The 17812-nt window shown below is 45.1% G+C and overlaps 1 protein-coding gene across 2 annotated transcripts; it reads left to right on the top strand.

The window, feature by feature from the left end:
* Positions 1 to 1673: 1673 nt before the first annotated feature.
* On the top strand, positions 1674 to 7997 carry LOC310693031 (vomeronasal type-2 receptor 26-like). Of its 2 annotated transcripts, none has more exons than XM_083474631.1 (4): positions 1674 to 1714; positions 3872 to 4099; positions 5659 to 5785; positions 7007 to 7997. In XM_083474631.1, the coding sequence occupies exons 1-4, from the start codon at positions 1679 to 1681 to the stop codon at positions 7906 to 7908; spliced, it is 1293 nt and encodes a 430-aa protein (XP_083330757.1). In that variant the 5' UTR covers positions 1674 to 1678; the 3' UTR covers positions 7909 to 7997. The 2 variants fall into 2 exon arrangements, with proteins under 2 accessions (XP_083330757.1, XP_083330756.1); XM_083474630.1 differs by lacking the exon at positions 1674 to 1714 and adding an exon at positions 2406 to 2667.
* Positions 7998 to 17812: the final 9815 nt, after the last annotated feature.

Here is a 17812-nt window from a genome sequence, read left to right as displayed (position 1 = left end):
CAACGAAACTCATGCTTCCAGAGAATGCATCAAGGGAAGAATGCAAACTGTGGTCGTCTCCGTCCTGAGGACACATTTGCTCTCCAGGATCACAGCAGCAATAGTGCTGCTTCTTGTAATGCTCCCTTATAGTGTGGGCAAGGTGCATTCTATTAATTGCAGCATATATGACGATCCTCTGCCTATACCTCACAAATATTATCAGCCGGGTGATTTTGTCATTGGAGAGATTGTTTCTCAGGTCTTCCTCTTTCAAGACAGTCCCTCGTTCACAGAAGTGCCCACGCAGATGTCCATTGGTGAACCTGTGTAAGGAACCCTTTATTCCTCCCATGTCTTCTATTACCTTAGATTATAATGTGGTTTGATGCTTCATTAGTAAGATTCACTTTTCAGTGTGAGGAAAGCTCTATTCCAGCAATAACTGGAGCCAAACAATTATTTTGCCTGCCTCTTATTTACGTTATGAGAATATTTCGTACCCAAGCCTGATGGACATGAATGGAACTTAGGGGACATCTCTAGAACAAGACAACAGTGAATCATGACCTTAGTGAGTCTTTGAGGCACCAGTCAACCATTAGTTGACCCTTGCCTTTAGCTTCAGCTATCTCTTCCATTCACATCAGTCTATATGGATGTTTTTTAAAAAATAAATGATTCATTTCATAAGATTATATTGTACAATAATGTGATGTATGAGAATCATAGAATCTTACAGCTGGAAGGGACCCAATGGTCATCTAGCCCAACCTCCCTGCAAGGCAGGAATCTCAGCTACTCTCAGCTATTATTTTATAGTTTTCACCCCAGCAATGTTCCCTGACTAAGTGTAGGTCCAGTCACATAGAATGGAGGCAGAAATGCTGGCCTGATATGGAAAGCAAATTCTACGTTGCAGAGCATATTCTCTACCATGGAGCTACAACCATTTTCAGACACTTATTTCCATATTTCGTTAACCCTTCCCCTATTTAACCCTTATCTTCATGTCTTCGTAATGTTTTAAACTTCAGCTCAATCATGAAAGTAGTTGGTGGTGTGATGCTGAAATCAAGATATGCCTTTGTCTTTCAGACAACATCCCACAGTATGCTGGGCTAGATCCTGGCAACATGATGCAGGTTAGCCACCCCTGGTCTAGATATACTGTACTAGTTCCCCGTAATGTAGCAGGCAAGGGCTCCTTACTCAGAATCTTTTCATACAGAGGAAAAAGTGTTTTAAGAAATCTTCCTTATATATTTCATCTAAAAGGACCTGCTAATAGATTATATCCTGCAATAACTGTATTCTATATCCCAGCATTTTCTGACTTTTTAAAGTTCCAGCTCACCCATGAGAGTAGCCAGAGGTGTAACAATGAAAGCAAGAAATGCCCTTTCCTTTGCCTCATGAAACAGACTGTAAATCTCATTCCAGGTCCGTTCCTAAGAACTACCAGCACATCCTGGCTTTGCTGCTTGCTGTCAAAGAGATCAATGAGAACCCCCAAATCCTACCCAACATCTCTTTGGGCTTCCACATCCTCAACAGCTACTACGTGGCAAGGAAGACATATAAAGCCAGCCTGAGCCTCCTTTCCACACAACACAGGTTTGTTCCCAACTACAAGTGTGATACTCAGAGTAAACTGATAGCTGTCATTGGTGGACTTGCTACTGAAACCTCTGCCAACATGGCTAGCATTTTTGCCACCTACAGGATCCCACAGGTGAGACATATGCATTGATGCATGGGCATTTTACAACAATGGCTCATATTTTTATGCTTTTTTAATCCATACAACAAAACCCTCCTTCCTTTCAGCTCACATATGGATCATTTACCCCAGTGCAGGATGACAAAACATTGTTTTCTTCCCTATATCAGATGGTCCCAAAGGAAGCCCACCAGTACATTGGGGTAGTCAGGCTCCTTCACCATTTCAGATGGACATGGATTGGGCTCTTTGCTGTGGAAGATGACAACGGGGACAGGTTTTTGCACACAGTGCTTCCATTGCTTGATCAGAATGGCATCTGCTATGCCTTCATACTAAGAACAGCAAAGAGGACATTTATGGAAGAGCTGATGAACATGGTATTAGCACAACTGGAAAAATACCCACTTCTTCAAGATAGAAAAGTCAGTGCATGTTTTGTATATGGAGAGGATCCATCCATGCCAGTTTTGAGAATGTTGCTGTTTTTTGCAACATTGTATGAATTGCCACCTGTGGGAAAAGTCTGGATTGTTACATCCCAATGGGATTTCTGTGCAACATCTATGCAAAGGCTTTGGGATATTGAAAGCTTCCACGGTACCCTATCCCTCACGGTTCGCTCAAGGGAGCCACTTGGATTGCAAAGTCTTCTTGAGATCATTGAACCTTCTTGGGCAAAAGGAGATGGCTTCATTCAGAATTTCTGGGAGCAGTCATTCAGCTGCTCATTAAAAAAATCTGGTGGGAATGTGGAGGGAAAGAAAGCCTGCACTGGCCGGGAGAAGTTGGAGAGTCTTCCTAGTACTCTTTTTGAAATGGGCATGACTGGCCACAGCTACAATGTCTACAATGCTGCTTATGCTGTGGCACATGCTTTGCATGTCCTACGTGAATCCAGTCCCAAGCCTAGTCGTTCAGTGGAAGGAGGGAGGCTGACATATCAAAGTTTGCAGCCTTGGCAGGTAATTGCACATTGAAAGCAAAAGTCTATTTTGCAAATCTTTCAAGTACGCCATAAAATATACTTGAGTATATCCTTAAACTTTCTTGATCTTGCCTAATCATTAGAAAAACTTTAATCTTGAATCTGACTTTGCTTATTTCCATTTTTGGAAGAACATTGGGATATTATATTTCTAAATAAATAATTATTGAAACTAAACAACCAACACCTTCTTTCAGAAAGATGGCACAGCCTGCCACTCTAATGACATTTAAAGTTGCACAAGGACTTTATAAACACTCTGTGCCATCAGGATGGCAAAATATAAATCCCAGACTGTTGTGGCAAAGTTCCTTGTGGCTTGACTCTGGGCAGCTTGGCATGTCTTCATTCCAGAGCCTGGCAGCTTCTATATCTTCTCCTCTGAAAATCCAAGAGGAGTAGATACAGGCAGTGGAGATGGATGGGGAATACCTATCTGTGAGCAAAGCATGGTCTTCTGGGTCCATCACAGAGTGGCACCAAACATTTTGGGATTTCTGGATATCCTGAAGGTGCAGAGACAAAAATCACAAAAAGTTTATTGACCTCAAAACATGCTGTGATGCACCCAGATGCCATTGTGGGAAGCAGGACACTGGACCAAATGGACAGGGCAGTTAAAATATCTCTCCTTAGAATGGCAGTACTAAGAACCAATATACCTGTTAATATCAAGTCACAGTGTTCCATCAAATGTAACTCTGTTGCTAAATCTGACATAATATGAAAGCATTGTTTTATGCTGGGATTTCATCTCTTAACTTTCTTCAGATAATGTCTTGCAAAAACAACAACACCTCAATGATGCTTTATTTTATTTATTTTTAAGACAACTTCACAGGGCCATTTCTCCTCAAATTACTGCGTCAGTTTCACAGTTCTTTGGCTGAATCACTGCTTCTTCCTAGCCCTACATTGTGGTTACTCACTGTGACTTTGGTAATATAGTACAAACTCATGATCAGCCATGGAACAAGGGGAGGGGGTTTTCATATTCCGTTCCTTACTGTTCCAGTGGGTGTGGAGGGGGTCAGGGTGGGAGAAGAAGCCTCAGAAGACAGCACCAGATACAATCTTGGTCAAGAACAATCCAGAGTTAGGGGAGCTAGACATTTGCCCATTTCATTGCAGAGCTTTTAACCTTTTATTCCCATTGTGTTTCCTTTTCTCATTCACTCAAGCTGCATAACTATATAGGGAGCATCTTGTTCAACAACAGCATCGGCGAGAGTGTAGCTTTTGATGAAAATGGAGAACTGATTGCAGATTTTGATGTTACAAACTGGGTCACGTTCCCCAACGGCTCTTTCGTTAGAGTAAAAGTTGGAAGATTGGCTCCTCGGGATCCTTCAGGCAAAGAGTTAACAATTAATGATGAGCAAATCGAGTGGCATAGAAGTTTTAACCAGGTGAGATGAAGCTGCAGATGCTGGAATGTATGAAATAACCAGTAATCGTTCCATTTTTAGCATCTAGGTTTCTTATTGCCTTCAGGTGCTGAATTGTTCTGAGTAGCATTGTGTTTTTAAACTACAGTTTCTTTCCTTCTTGGTAAACCAGTGCTGTTTTTCTAGAAGAAGTGGCGCTGGAATTCACCCTGAACGCCCTCCCTGTTCTCTTTGAAGGGCAATGGGGCCCACCTGGGCAGTGCCAGAACCGAGTTCTGGTGAGTTCTGGCTGATAAAAAGCCCGGACTATAACCCAGCCTCATGCAACATATACTACATTCCCAGAATAAGTCTCAGTAAACAATGCAACAAATTCATCTGAGCAGTCCTGGTCAATTTTTCTCCAAAAATTGAATATTTTCTTTTGTGACCAATAGCAATGCTTAGGAGACCACTCCTGAACTGAGGCTGCTCAAAATACCTGCTATTTCATGAACTGATTATTGAAAACAAAGCAAAAAGCAAAAACAAATTCTGCTTTCTTTCTGAATAAACTTTAATAAAAAAGTTAGAAATTTTGGCCATGAAGATAAGAATTAAAAATGCTCCTCTGCTCCTAGTGGGGGCAAATTTGCCCCCCACCCACAAACACACTCCATTCTTGTGAGAAGATACCAGCTGGTCTCTCCCTAGAGGTTGTGTGTGAGTCTGGGGATCTTGGTGGGCAGCTCTGTCCTCTCGATCTTCTCCTGAGCATTTCCAGTGCCCATCCTACCTCTCTCTCCAGGGTGGGTTTTTCTTACAGGTCTCCCTTTATGGGGGCAGAGGGGAATTGTCAAGAGATGCTGCCATCGGCCATTGGGATCCCTCCCTTTTGCCTGCTCTACACTGTAAGTTTCTTTGGTTGTACAGTAGTACCTTGGGTTAAGTACCTAATTCGTTCCGAAGGTCTGTTCTTAACCTGAAACTGTTCTTAACCTGAGGTACCACTTTAACTAATGGGGCCTCCTACTGCTGCGTGATTTCTGTTCTCATCCTGAAGCAAAGTTCTTAACCCGAGGTACTATTTCTGGGTTAGCGGAGTCTGTAACCTGAAGTATATGTAACCTGAAGCGTATGTAACCCAAGGTACCACTGTATTTACTTTTTTGTTTTGACATTCAGGTAGGGAATTTAAGTGCTTAATCGATAGGCACCCTGAGGCAATATTTGTCTAGGGCTACTCTAGAGTCACCTTTTGCAGCGTTTGGGGGTCCCTTGGGGCTACTCCCAAGTCCTGGATTGTGAATGCTGAATAGTGGGGGCTGTGTGTGTATGTTGGGTTCACAGATGTAAGACTCACTTAGCAAGAAGGGAGATAATTCTTGTGTGGCAGAATGTGTCTGTTACATGCCTAGGGCTGGAAGGTGCTTCACTCCTAGATGTTACTTCAAAACGCCTTCCTATACTTAAATAACTTGCTTATCGGATTGCCAGCCCTTATATCTAATATAGACATTTCCACCATGATGGAGTCTCTTGAATCTTCTTCCAGGTGTGTTGGCAAATGATGTTGATCTCAGTTTTATGTGTTTGGACAGGTGGTGCCCCTTTCTGTGTGCAATGACTACTGCTATCCTGGCTACAGCAGGAAAAAAAAGGAAGGGGAGAAATTTTGTTGCTATGATTGTGCTCCTTGTCCTGAAGGGTTGATCTCTCACCAGATGGGTAAGAGAATAATGTATAGTAACTGGGGAAATGGGCAGAAAAAGAATAATCTAGCCTTGTTGAGTATCTGCTTTTAAAACACTTTGGTATGCAGAATGAGAAAACAAAGCTTTTTATGCAGCATGGGGAGTTAGATGTCTTTAGCTGCCAGTTTCTGCAAACTGTTGTTGGTGACACAGCTAAACAGAATGATGGACTGCCTCTGAGATGTTCCTTTTCTACAATGGGGAATTCTTAATTCTCCCAAGCACTTCAATGGATAGGACTATGAAATCAGAATTGTAACTGCTAATCTGTATGGGTAGGCATTACAAAAATTCCTTAGAGCAATGGACTGTGAAGGAGGGCTGACCATGCCATCTTTATGGATCAGGCCAAAGTCACATGAGACAAATGCATATTTTAGTTTCATCCACAACCTTTGGAATCAGAACATCAGGAACCATGGCAGCTATTATGAAATACAGAAGGGAAACTCTTCAAATTCTCCATAGATTCATTAGGTAGTTCTATTTATATATTTCAACTTTAGCCATTTGGAGGAGCAAACAGGCTCTTTGCTGTTTTCCTTTGATTTATTATTATTTTAATTATTTATTATTTATATCCCGCCTCTTTCCCAGATCAGTACTCAAGGCATTTTACACAAATGAAAATAAGACAGATAAAATGCAAAGAGCTAAAAACATAATTTAAAAAATCATTGCAAATAATTGAACTGTAATTCTATTAAAATACAGATAATAAAAACAGCACAGCACTATTAAAAGCAATTTGTTAAAAAAAACCAAAAACCTGTCATTTCCCAAAGGCTTGTAAGAATAGAAAAGTTTTCTCACACACACACACGGCAGAGGGACTAGGAGGGAGCCATTCTAACTTCTCTAGGAAGGAACCTTCAAAGTCTGGGAGCAACTATTAATATAAATTTTGCAGGACCATCCCCTGCTGGAGAAGAAGTAGCTTTTGAATAGAAACAACAAGAAAACTTCCTCTCTTTTTTGCGATTGTGTTACTGCTTCTATTTCTGCACATGGGAATTTTATTCTTCTCACATCAGATGGGGAGAATCTTAGGCAATGTCTTGTCAAATCTGGTCTGGAACATTCATGGATGTATTCAGATCTGAATACATTAGTCTCAGTTCAACATGTGACCATTTTACGGTGTTCAAATTCAGTTAAGTCTTGAAATGTTTTAATAGCGCTTTCTTCTTTTCAGACATGGCTGCCTGTGTCAAATGTCTGGAAGAGGAGTACCCAAATAATGACCAAAATCAGTGCATTCCCAAGGTGTCCAGCTACCTCTCCTATAAAGAACCTCTAGGGATCACTCTGGCCATCTTGGTTGTTTCTTTCTCTTTGATTACAACCTCAGTACTTGGGATTTTCATGAAGCACAGGGACACTCCCATAGTCAAAGCCAACAACCGGACCCTCACCTACGTTCTCCTCATTTCCCTCCTGCTTTGCTTCCTCTGCTCCTTCCTCTTCATTGGGCAGCCTGGAAAGGCAACCTGCCTTCTCCGACAAACGGCTTTTGGCATGATCTTCTCTCTGTCCCTTTCCTCTGTTTTGGCAAAAACCATCACGGTGGTTCTGGCATTCATGGCCACAAAACCAGGATCCAGAATGAGACAGTGGCTGGGGAAAGGACTGGCCAATTCCATTGTCCTTTCTGGCTCATTTATTCAAGCAAACATTTGCATAATTTGGCTGATTACTTCTCCTCCGTTCCCAGATGAGGACATGAACTCCCTGAAAGAGGAAATCATCGTGCAATGTAATGAGGGATCAGCCTCCATGTTTTACTGTGTCTTGGGATACATGGGCTTCCTGGGCATTGCCAGTTTCACAGTGGCTTACTTTGCCAGGAAGTTGCCTGACAGTTTCAATGAAGCCAAGTTCATCACTTTCAGCATGTTGGTGTTTTGCAGTGTTTGGTTGTCCTTTATTCCAACGTACCTGAGCACCAAAGGGAAATACATGGTGGCTGTGGAGATCTTCTCCATCTTATGCTCCAGTGCTGGATTGCTGGGTTGCATTTTTTCCCCCAAATGCTACATCATTATCTTAAGACCTGAGCTGAACAACAAGGAACATTTGACAAGGAGAGAAAAGTAAAGAAGTTAAGCTTATAAATTTTTGCTGCTTCATGTGAAGCTTGTGGTCCACCAAGACCCCTTGATCCTTTTCACATGTACTGCTAGTAAGCCAGGTGTTCCCCATCCTATATTGGTGCATCTGATTCTTCCTGCCTAAATGTAGAACCTGGCATTTGTCAATATTGAAAGTCATCTTGTTAGCTTGTGCTGAGTTCTCCAATCTGTTCAGGTTATTTTGAACTCTGATTCTGTCCTCTGCGGCATTAGCTACCCCTCCCAGCTTGGTGTCATCTGCAAATTTGATGAGCCTCCCTTCAATTCCTTCATCCAAGTCATTCATAAAAGCATTGAACAACAACAGGCCCAGGACAGAAACCTGTGGCACCCCACTTATCACGGTTTTTCTAGGATGACGAGGAACCATTAATGAGTTGGGTTTGGGTTTGGTCAGTCAACCAGCTACAAATCCACCTAACAGTTACCTCATTCAACCCACATTTTACCAGCTTCCTCACGAGAATATCATGGGGGACTTCGTCAAGAACCTTACTGAAATCAAGATGTGCTATGTCCACAGCATTTCCCTGATTCACCAAGTTTGTAATTCCTTCAAAAAAAGAAATGAGATTGGTCTGGCATGACTTATTTTTGAGAAACCCATGCTGGGTCTTAGTAATCACAGCATCCTTTTCTAAATGCTCACAGACCAACTGTTGAATTACCTGTTCCAGGACTTTCCCTGGCTTCAATGTCAAGCTCACTGGTCAGTAGTTACCTGGGTCTTCCTCCCCCCCCCTTTTTCATATGTTTTCATGTATGAAATAAAGCTTTATCCCTTTAACATACAGTGTATAATCTTCCTCAAAGGGATACTAACTGTGCAAGTGAAAACTCTTTCCAATTGTGGTGCTCCCTTGCTGAAATGAGATAGCAATGGGCTTTGCTGATTTCCATATTTAGTTTGATTTAGCTCAAGTGAAAAGAGAAAGGAGAGTCTCTTCCCATCAAAAACTGGCTCTCTGGGCCTGAGCCTCTCATCCCTGACACTTGCCTCTCTTCATTCCATTTAATCTACATTAAAATAGTTGGGGTTTCCCAGTGGCGTAGCATGGGGGGTGCAGGGGGGGCCGGCCGCACCGGGAGCAACATCTGGGGGTTAGAGTTAGGGGGCGCAAATCCACAGGTTAGGGGGCGCAAATTACTTGCCTTGCCCCGGGTGCTGACAACCCACGCTACGCCACTGGGGTTTCCTCAACAAGGTTCTCAATGGATGCCCCTATGCCCACACATGCAACCACACCCACAGTCTTCGCTCAGGTCAACAGTCTGAGCATTAACCACTGAAGCATGTAACATGTAAATACAATACAATAAAATAGTGTGTCATGGGAGGGGGTGAGGAGAAGGGCCTTAGGGGTTTGCTTTTGTTCTTGGTTTTATTGTGTATTCTGTGTTTTTTATATTGCATTTTTATGTTGTGAACTGCCCTGAGAGCTACGAATGAAAGGTGGTATACAAATTTTAATGATGATGGCGATCATGATAATTACTTACCTACCAAAGGCTTGGCCAAATAAATAAATCACAGCAAGCTTAAGAGAAACCAAAGTGGTGTGCTTGAGTGGTACATCTCTCACGCCCCCTGCCACCAATATAAACTATATTTATAAAAATTGCCAACCTACCCAAGAAGACTCGAGACAAGAAGGATGGGTTCCAGGTTACATTGATTAAAATAAAACAACTATAGAATGTGCAATCAGAATCATTCAACCAAATTAACCGAAGAGGATTCCAACTCTCCCATCTCCTGCGTCAGCTGTGATCTTGCAGCAAGGCCTGAGGAAACTCCTCCCCCCACTGTGTGCTCCTGGGGTGGATGAACCTGACATGTGCACCGTGGCCCCGTTGGGGAACATTCACCCCGATGTCCCTGACAGGCCCAAACACCAATCTGGGCAGCCTGGTGTTAGCTATTTCCCGAAATATCCCAAACTCACCCACCTGGACCAAACGCCACAGGAGGCAATCAGCTTCTGCTTGTTCTCCTCCACCCACAAAGATACAAAAGCTCAAAAAAGAGCTCTTTGCAGAGCCTCCAGAAAAATAATGTTATCCTCTACAGACAGGTGAACAACATAATATAACCCCAAACTTAATGCAGCTTTGGGGAATGTATGCACTCCCATCTCCTGGAACACAAGTTTTAATCCTATGTATGATCTGCCTTCCCTCAGCCTTATTAGGGCGATGGGGCCCTTGGCAGACCCACTTTTCCAAAAGGTCTGACCAAAAAAGCATCAGTTGATGCTTTCACTTGCTGGAAGCCACCCAGAGCGGCTGGAGAAACCCAGTCAGATGGGTGACATATAGATAATAATAATAATCACTACTACTACTTCAGGGTCAGGGAACTACAACTGCGTCCCAAACTCAGACATGGAAGCTTGCTTGTTGGCCCAAAACTTAACTGAATGGTCAAAGAATAGGATAATGGCAAGGTTCAGCAACCCCAGCAGATCAGCTGAAGTGAAGAAAACCGTTAAGAGCCATAGATCATATAAGCAAGCATAACTCTTGAAGGCTGCTGACTGCCAAAGGCAATGGCTTGAATACCTTGGCCAGAAAACCTGGCTTGAGCCGCAACTGCTCAGAATGAGTGCCTGCTGTAAGATCTCGGGTTGCTGTCCACGGCCAACCAGGCCCTCCTAAGTACAGACAAGACAGTGCTGTGTAAGTGGGGACCAATCCACGTGAATTAAGAAGGGGCCATTGCCCGCGGGCTGAGTCAGCGTATCCCTTAATGGTCACTGCAAATACAGGGGTGTAGGCAACTGGCCAACTCAACAGTAGCTCCCAAGCCCCTTTGGTTGGCCTTAGTCTGCCTCCAATGCAATTGCACCCCTGTGGAGTGATCACCACATCTCCAAAAAGCTCTGCCAGAGACGTCTTGCAGTTTGGCATCAATTCACTGGAGTGAAAGGCTCCATAAAATGCCAATTAGGCTGCCATAGAAAACAACAAACTCTCATAACTAGATGAAGAGAAGTTAAAAATGATAATAAATGAAATAATAATAAATGTGTCTTCGGCTATGTCTGAAGCAAGAGGAAGAACAAGCAAGTGGGAGGTCTCTGGGTGGAGAAGATGAAGAAATTCTACTGGGTGACAGAGAGAAGGCAGAAGTGCTCGACCTTTACTTTGTCTCTCTCTTCACCCAAAAGGAAAGCAGTGCCCAACCTCATGATAACATAATTTAGTGTATTTTTAATCTTTGTTGGAAGCCGCCCAGATGGGCGGGGTACAAATAAGAAATAATAATAATAATAATAATAATAATAATAATAATAATAATAATTACTACTACTACTACTACTACTACTACTACTACTACTACTGTTATTACCACTATTATTATTAATGATGTAAGGAGGGAGCTGTAGGCCAAGACAGGAGAAGAGGTGGTAAGGGAACAACTAGCTACTTCAAATGAATGTAAATCTCCAGGACCTGATGAGCTGCACAGAAGGGTACTAAAGGAGCTTACAGATATAATTTCAGAGCCTTTATCTATGATCTTTGGGAATTCTTAGAGAACAGGTGAAGTTTCTGCGGACTGGAGGTGAGCAAATGTTCAAAGATTGAAGAAAGAAGACTCAAATAACTACTGACTAGTCAGTTTGATGTTGATACCAGGAAAGACTCTAGAAACAGGTAATTGAACAGCTGATCTGAGAGCACTTAGAATGCCCCTTCCGATCGTCAGGAGGAGGGGGGGTTGCGGGATCACGACACCACCCACACTCGCCCTCGCGAGGCTGGTGCCAGCCTCGCGGGAGGCCGCCGGGATTCCCCCATTTAACATCCCCTTGGCGCCAGCCAATCGGCTGGCGGCAGGGGCGGGCCTTAGAAAGGCCACTTAAGGTCGGGGCAGCCCTCGGCTCACCCCTTTTCGCCCGGGAGACGACACGGTTTGTTGTTGTGATCCTTCTGCTCGCTGGAATCCTCGGAGCCTCGTGGAGCCTGGAGCTTTTTACCTAGCCTTGTGGAGCACCAGCAAGCTTAGCCTTTCGGAACGTCCTTTTGCCGCTTGCCTTTTATTTACTTGAGCTGAAATCACTACAGGAAAAAATTTTCCTCCTGCGCTTTGCAAGGGCATTGGGCAGAAATTGCTCAGGTTCCTCGGGGGGCTTATTCTCTTAGGTTGCTTCAGCAGCGTGACTCACCACCAGCTGTTCCATCGCTGGGCAAAAAACCCCATACAGCAGCCAGCCAGCTGATCGAACCCTGCAGCCTCCCTCCTGTGCCTTCCTCCGCTCTTTCAGTTCAACAACCCTCCTCACGTGGCTTTTTCTGTGTTTCCTTGAAGCGGAGTCTTCGTATCTTCCAGCAGGTTGTATCTTACTTTATTGCTTGTTAATTTAGCTGGTTTTCCTGTAGTCCCCCTGGTGGTGCAGCAATAAAACTGCTAGCACATTTGTAAAGCTAAGCAGGGTCTGATGTGGTTTCAAAATGGAAGGGAGACCGGGTGTTAAAAGTGCAACATCAGATTATAAGAAAAAGGCGCTTTTGCTGCGGGGGCTTTGAAGAAGAAGAAGAAGAGTTTGGATTTGATATCCCGCCTTTCACTCCCCTTCAGGAGTCTCAAAGCGGCTAACATTCTCCTTTCCCTTCCTCCCCCACAACAAACACTCTGTGAGGTGAGTGGGGCTGAGAGACTTCACAGAAGTGTGACTGGCCCAAGGTCACCCAGCAGCTGCATGTGGAGGAGTGGAGACGCGAACCCGGTTTCCCAGATTACGTGACTACCGCTCTTAACCACTACACCACACTGGCTCTTTGCTGAGTGTTTTGCTGTGTGGGTATTTTGCAATTTAATTTAATCGGGTTACTTGTGTACTATCCGCTGCTGCGGGGGTTTTGCTGGATATTTGCTGATTTTAAACAGTCTCCATTCTGCTCCTTTGTTTCTCCCCCTCTCTCCACGTGGTTCGACTGCTCCTTAAACAGCTGATTTTAATCAGTCTCCGTTCCGCCCCTTTGTTTCTCCCCTCTTCCCACGTGGTTTGACTGCTCTTTAAACAGCTGATGTTGAACAGTCTCCGCTTCTCCTTCTGTTTGTGGACATTGTGATTGCTCCCATTCCCTGTTTACCCCCCCCCCAGCTTGTTTTTAAAGTGGGTATTTTACTTCCGTGTCTGCCTGGGTGTGTGCTGGCCGGCAGGTCAATTTACAGCTAATGAGTGATAATTAGGGGCATTGTCTCCAGAGGCTGACCTGCTATACGCTGTTGCATAGTGCTGAGTACGGTTCCTTGTTCCCCTGCCAGTCGCTATTTTGGGAGGCCACGTGTGAAGCTGGGGCAGCCATTTTGTTTAAGGGAAAGGGCCTGGCAACCGCATTTAAAATTTTAAATATTCTTGCCTTTGATTTGTTTTGAGTTTATATATATTTCCCGTGGTTCTAGGCTCTGATACACTCAGGTCTTCTATCAGCGCGCCTCTAAGCCACCAGCAGGGGAGCCCCTGCCAGGGCAGTTCGCTGGGATTGGGGCTTTAACCTTAATAAATAAATAAATAAATAAATAAATAAATAAAGAGACAGATAAATAAATAAATAAAAAATAAAAAATAATAATAATAAAAAGCCTCATACTTACGCTCCTAACTACTAATCAGTAAAATCTAGAAGACAATACTAATATATATCACATCTGCATTTGGCAGCTGCTGTTTATTTAGCGTTTTGGTGAACAACAAATTTCTAGTAGTAGATAGGTAGCCGTGTTGGTCTGCCATAGTCAAAATAAAAAATTCCTTCCAGTAGCACCTTAAAGACCAACTAAGTTAGTTCTTGGTATGAGCTTTCGTGTGCATGCACAGTGTGCATGCACACGAAAGCTCATACCAAGAACTAACTTAGTTGGTCTTTAAGGTGCTACTGGAAGGAATTTTTTATTTTAACAAATTTCTATTTTAAGTTACGTTGGTTCCCGTCTTCTGCAGTGGGTTTAAGCAAATTCCTGGCGAACACTGCCATCTAGCGGCAAGAAGTATAATTGCAGCAATTTTGTGAAGTGCATTTCAGATCCCTTATTTACAGCAACAGCCAGTGAGTGTGGGCAGATCAGGTTGCCTGTTTCCCATTGCGGTTGTTGAATATAAACAAGAATTATATATATATATATATATGAATAAATAAATAAATAAATAAAGATAGATAAATATAATAAATAAATAAATTAATTAAAAAAAATTAAAAAAAAATTGTTTTGGTAAAAAGATAGGTAGAAAACAATAAATAAACAATAAATAAATAAATTCCCGATTTGCATAAAACTTGACTGCCCCCCCCCAAGTCGCTGCTTTCGGCTTGGTCATGGAGAGCAACAGCAACCCCCAACAACCTCAACTTGGCAATGCCTTAATGCCAGCAGGCCCAGGTAACCCGCAGGTCGTGGCACAGCTCTTTTCCGCGCTGCAAGCATTCTACGCGCAGTGCAGAGCACCTATCACTCCCTCACCGAACATTGTCGAGTTGACACAAGATTGCATACCAGACACCCCCCCCCCAGCCAGCAGGGTCAGGATGGTCCCTCCACTAGTGCAGCTAGCGTGGTTGAGCAGGCCCCCAGCAGGCCACGAACGCGCTTGCAAGCTGCCAAAACTCAAAAATCTAAGGCAGGTCCACCAAAAGGCAAGGCACCAGCTAAAAAACCTAGGTCGAACGCACAAAAGGCCAGGCCAGCGGGGGCCTCTACATCAGCCCCGCGCCAGGAGGTGATTGACGTTCCCAGTGTTTTCCAGGATAACCCTAGTCAACCAAGCACCTCGGAGGAGTCATCTTCCGAGGAGGAGCTGCCCCCTCAGCAGGTGGCCGCTGCCAGCGACCAGGCCCCCCGTGACGACGCTCCACGGGGCGGAAAGCGGAAGGCGAAGAAGAAGCATCGGTCGAAGAAAAGCAAAAAGAGGGATACTTCGGACTCCGAGGAGGAAACAGGTACCTCTTCTTCAGATGGGGATAGTGACGCACCAATGGAAACATATTGGGGGGAGGGCGAAGAAGTTGGAGCTCCCCAATGGGTTCATGAACGAAGGGCCAACTCACACAGGAAGGCATTTAATGGCACGCTTGATTGGAAGGATGGGGCTTTGGTCCCAGACGTTAAAGTCTCAACCAACGCTGCCACTGACTTTATTCTGGGGAACCACCTCTCTAAGAGGAAGAGGAACAAGATATTGAATGGCAATTACGTGGATATGTTTTCCCTGCTGCCCCCAGCCCAGGTAAAGGGAAAAGGGGAGAAAATTAAGTACTATGGGAAAAGGAGGTACAGGGTGCCCCGGGTGGAGCGATCTTTTGAGAACTGGCTTAATGGCTATCAAGTGTTTATGGCTGTGGTGTCAAGTTGTTATCCTAAGAGGGGCGCGCATCTCGTGTCCTACCTGGCTCACGTCAGGAGGGCACGGGAGCAGGCAGGTGATGAGGCCGCTTTGGCGTATGATGAAGACTTTCGGAGGAATGCCTCGCTGCTGTCTTCAACTCGCTGGGACCAAAAGGACAACAACTGCTGGTTTGAACATGTGGGGCCCAATATCGAGAAGAAAAACGCTCAACAGCCAAAAGCTGGTAAGGTGGAGACCCAGCGCCGTAGACAGTGCTGGGACTTCAACAAGGGTACCTGTCAGCGCGTTACCTGTAAGTACCTACACGAATGCGAGAGGTGCTTAGGCAGCCACCCTGCGGTCAACTGCTTCAAAGGGAGGCAGCAGCCCTTTCGGGGGGGCAGGGGTCACCTCTCCCGGGGAAACAGGGGTGGCTCCGCCGGACCTGCAGCCCCCGCCCAAGGGCCAGCCGGGGCTCGATACTAACATCTCCCTAGGCCTCGCGTGCTCTCCGATAAAATTGGAGCCCTTGAGAGCACTCTTGAAGTTCTATCCAAATAGACGTGCGGCTCACCTACTTGAGGAAGGGTTTTCTGAAGGTTTTAGAATTCCGATTGCTTTTACACCCAATTCCAGTTGCCCACCTAACCAGAAATCAGTGTTAGAAAGACCCGACATCGCGCTTAAAAAGATACAGAAGGAAATTACAGCTGGCAGGGTAGCTGGTCCATTCACAACTCCGCCTATTGAGGGGCTTCATATCTCCCCGCTGGGTATTGTCCCAAAGAAGGCCCCCGGTGAATTTAGAATGATACACAACCTGTCCTATCCCAAAGGAACTTCGGTTAATGACGCAATTCCCCAAGAGATGTGCACGGTGAAGTACTCTTCATTCGATCAAGCTGTGCGGTTGGTGCGGAGCTTTGGCAGGGGCGCCTTTTTGGCAAAATGCGACATTGAGTCAGCATTTCGCTTACTCCCGGTTCATCCGGAAGACCACCGCTGGTTGGGTTTCAAATTCCAGGGAGCATACTTCATTGACAAAGCTATGCCCATGGGTTGTTCTATTGCCTGTGCAGCGTTCGAGACCTTCAGCACCTTCTTGGAATGGGCCCTAAAGTTTAGAACTGGCTCTCTAGGGGTGGGTCATTATCTCGATGATTTTATTTTAGTGGCAAGCGACGCAGGGGAGTGTAGGTCCCTCCTCCTGGCCTTCGAATCCTTAGCTGGGGAACTGGGCGTCCCTCTGGCAAGTGAGAAGACCGAGGGTCCGGTCACTACTATGACCTACCTGGGCATTGAACTCGACACCGTAGCCCAAACCTCGCGCTTACCGGCTGAAAAGTTGGCTGCCTTAAGAGAGCTTATCGGCCAAATGCTGCCCCTAAAGAAGGTCACCTTGAGACAAATTCAATCCCTCCTGGGGCACCTCAACTTTGCCTGCCGTGTGATCTCCCCCGGTCGTCCTTTCTGCGGCCGCCTAGCAAAGCTGTCCATGGGCTTACGGTCACCCCATCATAGGGTACGCCTTTCTAAGGCGGTAAAGGCGGACCTCCTCATTTGGTTACAATTCCTGGAAGGGTTCAACGGCATATCGCTGTGGCAGGATAGCTTGGCGCTGCAGTCCGATTTCCAAGTACATTCGGATGCAGCCGGGTCCCTTGGTTTTGGGGTATACTTCAGGGGCCAGTGGTGTGCCCAGCACTGGCCCCCCTCCTGGCAAGGTAAACCTATACTACGCGACTTGACATTCTTAGAATTCTTTCCCATCGTAGTTGCAATTCACTTATGGGAGGACCAGTTCAAAAACCATAGGGTCTGTTTCTGGACGGACAATCTAGCGGTGGTGTCAGTTTTGAATAAACAAACGTCACGCTCACCCAGAGTAGCATCCCTTTTAAGGTACTTTGTCCTTTCCTGCCTGCGGTTGAACCTTCACGCTTCAGCCAAGTTTGTCCCTGGTATTGATAATAACATTGCGGATGCTCTATCTCGTTTCCAGATGGAACGCTTTCGCTCATTGGCGCCGGATGCGCAGCAGCAGCCGCAACCATTCCCGGAGCACCTCTGGAATATTGACAACGAGAAGCAATAAAGGGAGTATTGTCTGCGCTAGCGCCTTCTACCCTGAGATCGTATAATAAGGCATGGCTAGACTTTACAGCCTTCCGCTTCAGGAAGGGACGGTCCAAGCCAGGCAGGCCACCGTCCAAGTCCGAAGTCATAGAGTATTTGGTCCACCTTAAAGATCTTGGCCGGGCCCCCAAAACCCTCAATATCCTTTCAGCGGCTATATCCTTCTTTTCTAAAACTCTATTTTCCATGGATCCCTGTTCGCACTTCGTGGTGCGCAAGATGCTTGAGGGCTGGCGCAGGTCCAGGCCTCACGGCAGGGACAGGAGAAGACCAATAACTTTAGATATACTCACCCAAATTCGTAGGAAGTTGAGGGGCCTGTGTTGGTCAAGATATGAGGCAAGACTATTTTCAGCAGCATTTTCTTTCGCATTCTTTGGCGCGCTACGCATAGGTGAAGTG

This window comes from Podarcis liolepis (genome assembly GCF_965112155.1).
Source record: "Podarcis liolepis genome assembly, chromosome: 14".
Classification (NCBI taxonomy): Eukaryota; Metazoa; Chordata; class Lepidosauria; order Squamata; family Lacertidae; genus Podarcis; species Podarcis liolepis.
Note: the sequence above shows the minus strand (reverse complement) of the source record. Positions and strands in the feature narration are given on the sequence as shown.

Bases quoted from the DNA above. Each gene is read 5' to 3' on its own strand.
- LOC310693031 (XM_083474630.1), top strand. From the start codon at position 2,521: ATGGGCATGACTGGCCACAGCTACAATGTCTACAATGCTGCTTATGCT. The intron at 2,668-3,871 runs GTAATTGCACAT...CATTCACTCAAG, and splicing joins AAAGTTTGCAGCCTTGGCAG to CTGCATAACTATATAGGGAG. The intron at 5,786-7,006 runs GTAAGAGAATAA...TCTTCTTTTCAG, and splicing joins GTTGATCTCTCACCAGATGG to ACATGGCTGCCTGTGTCAAA.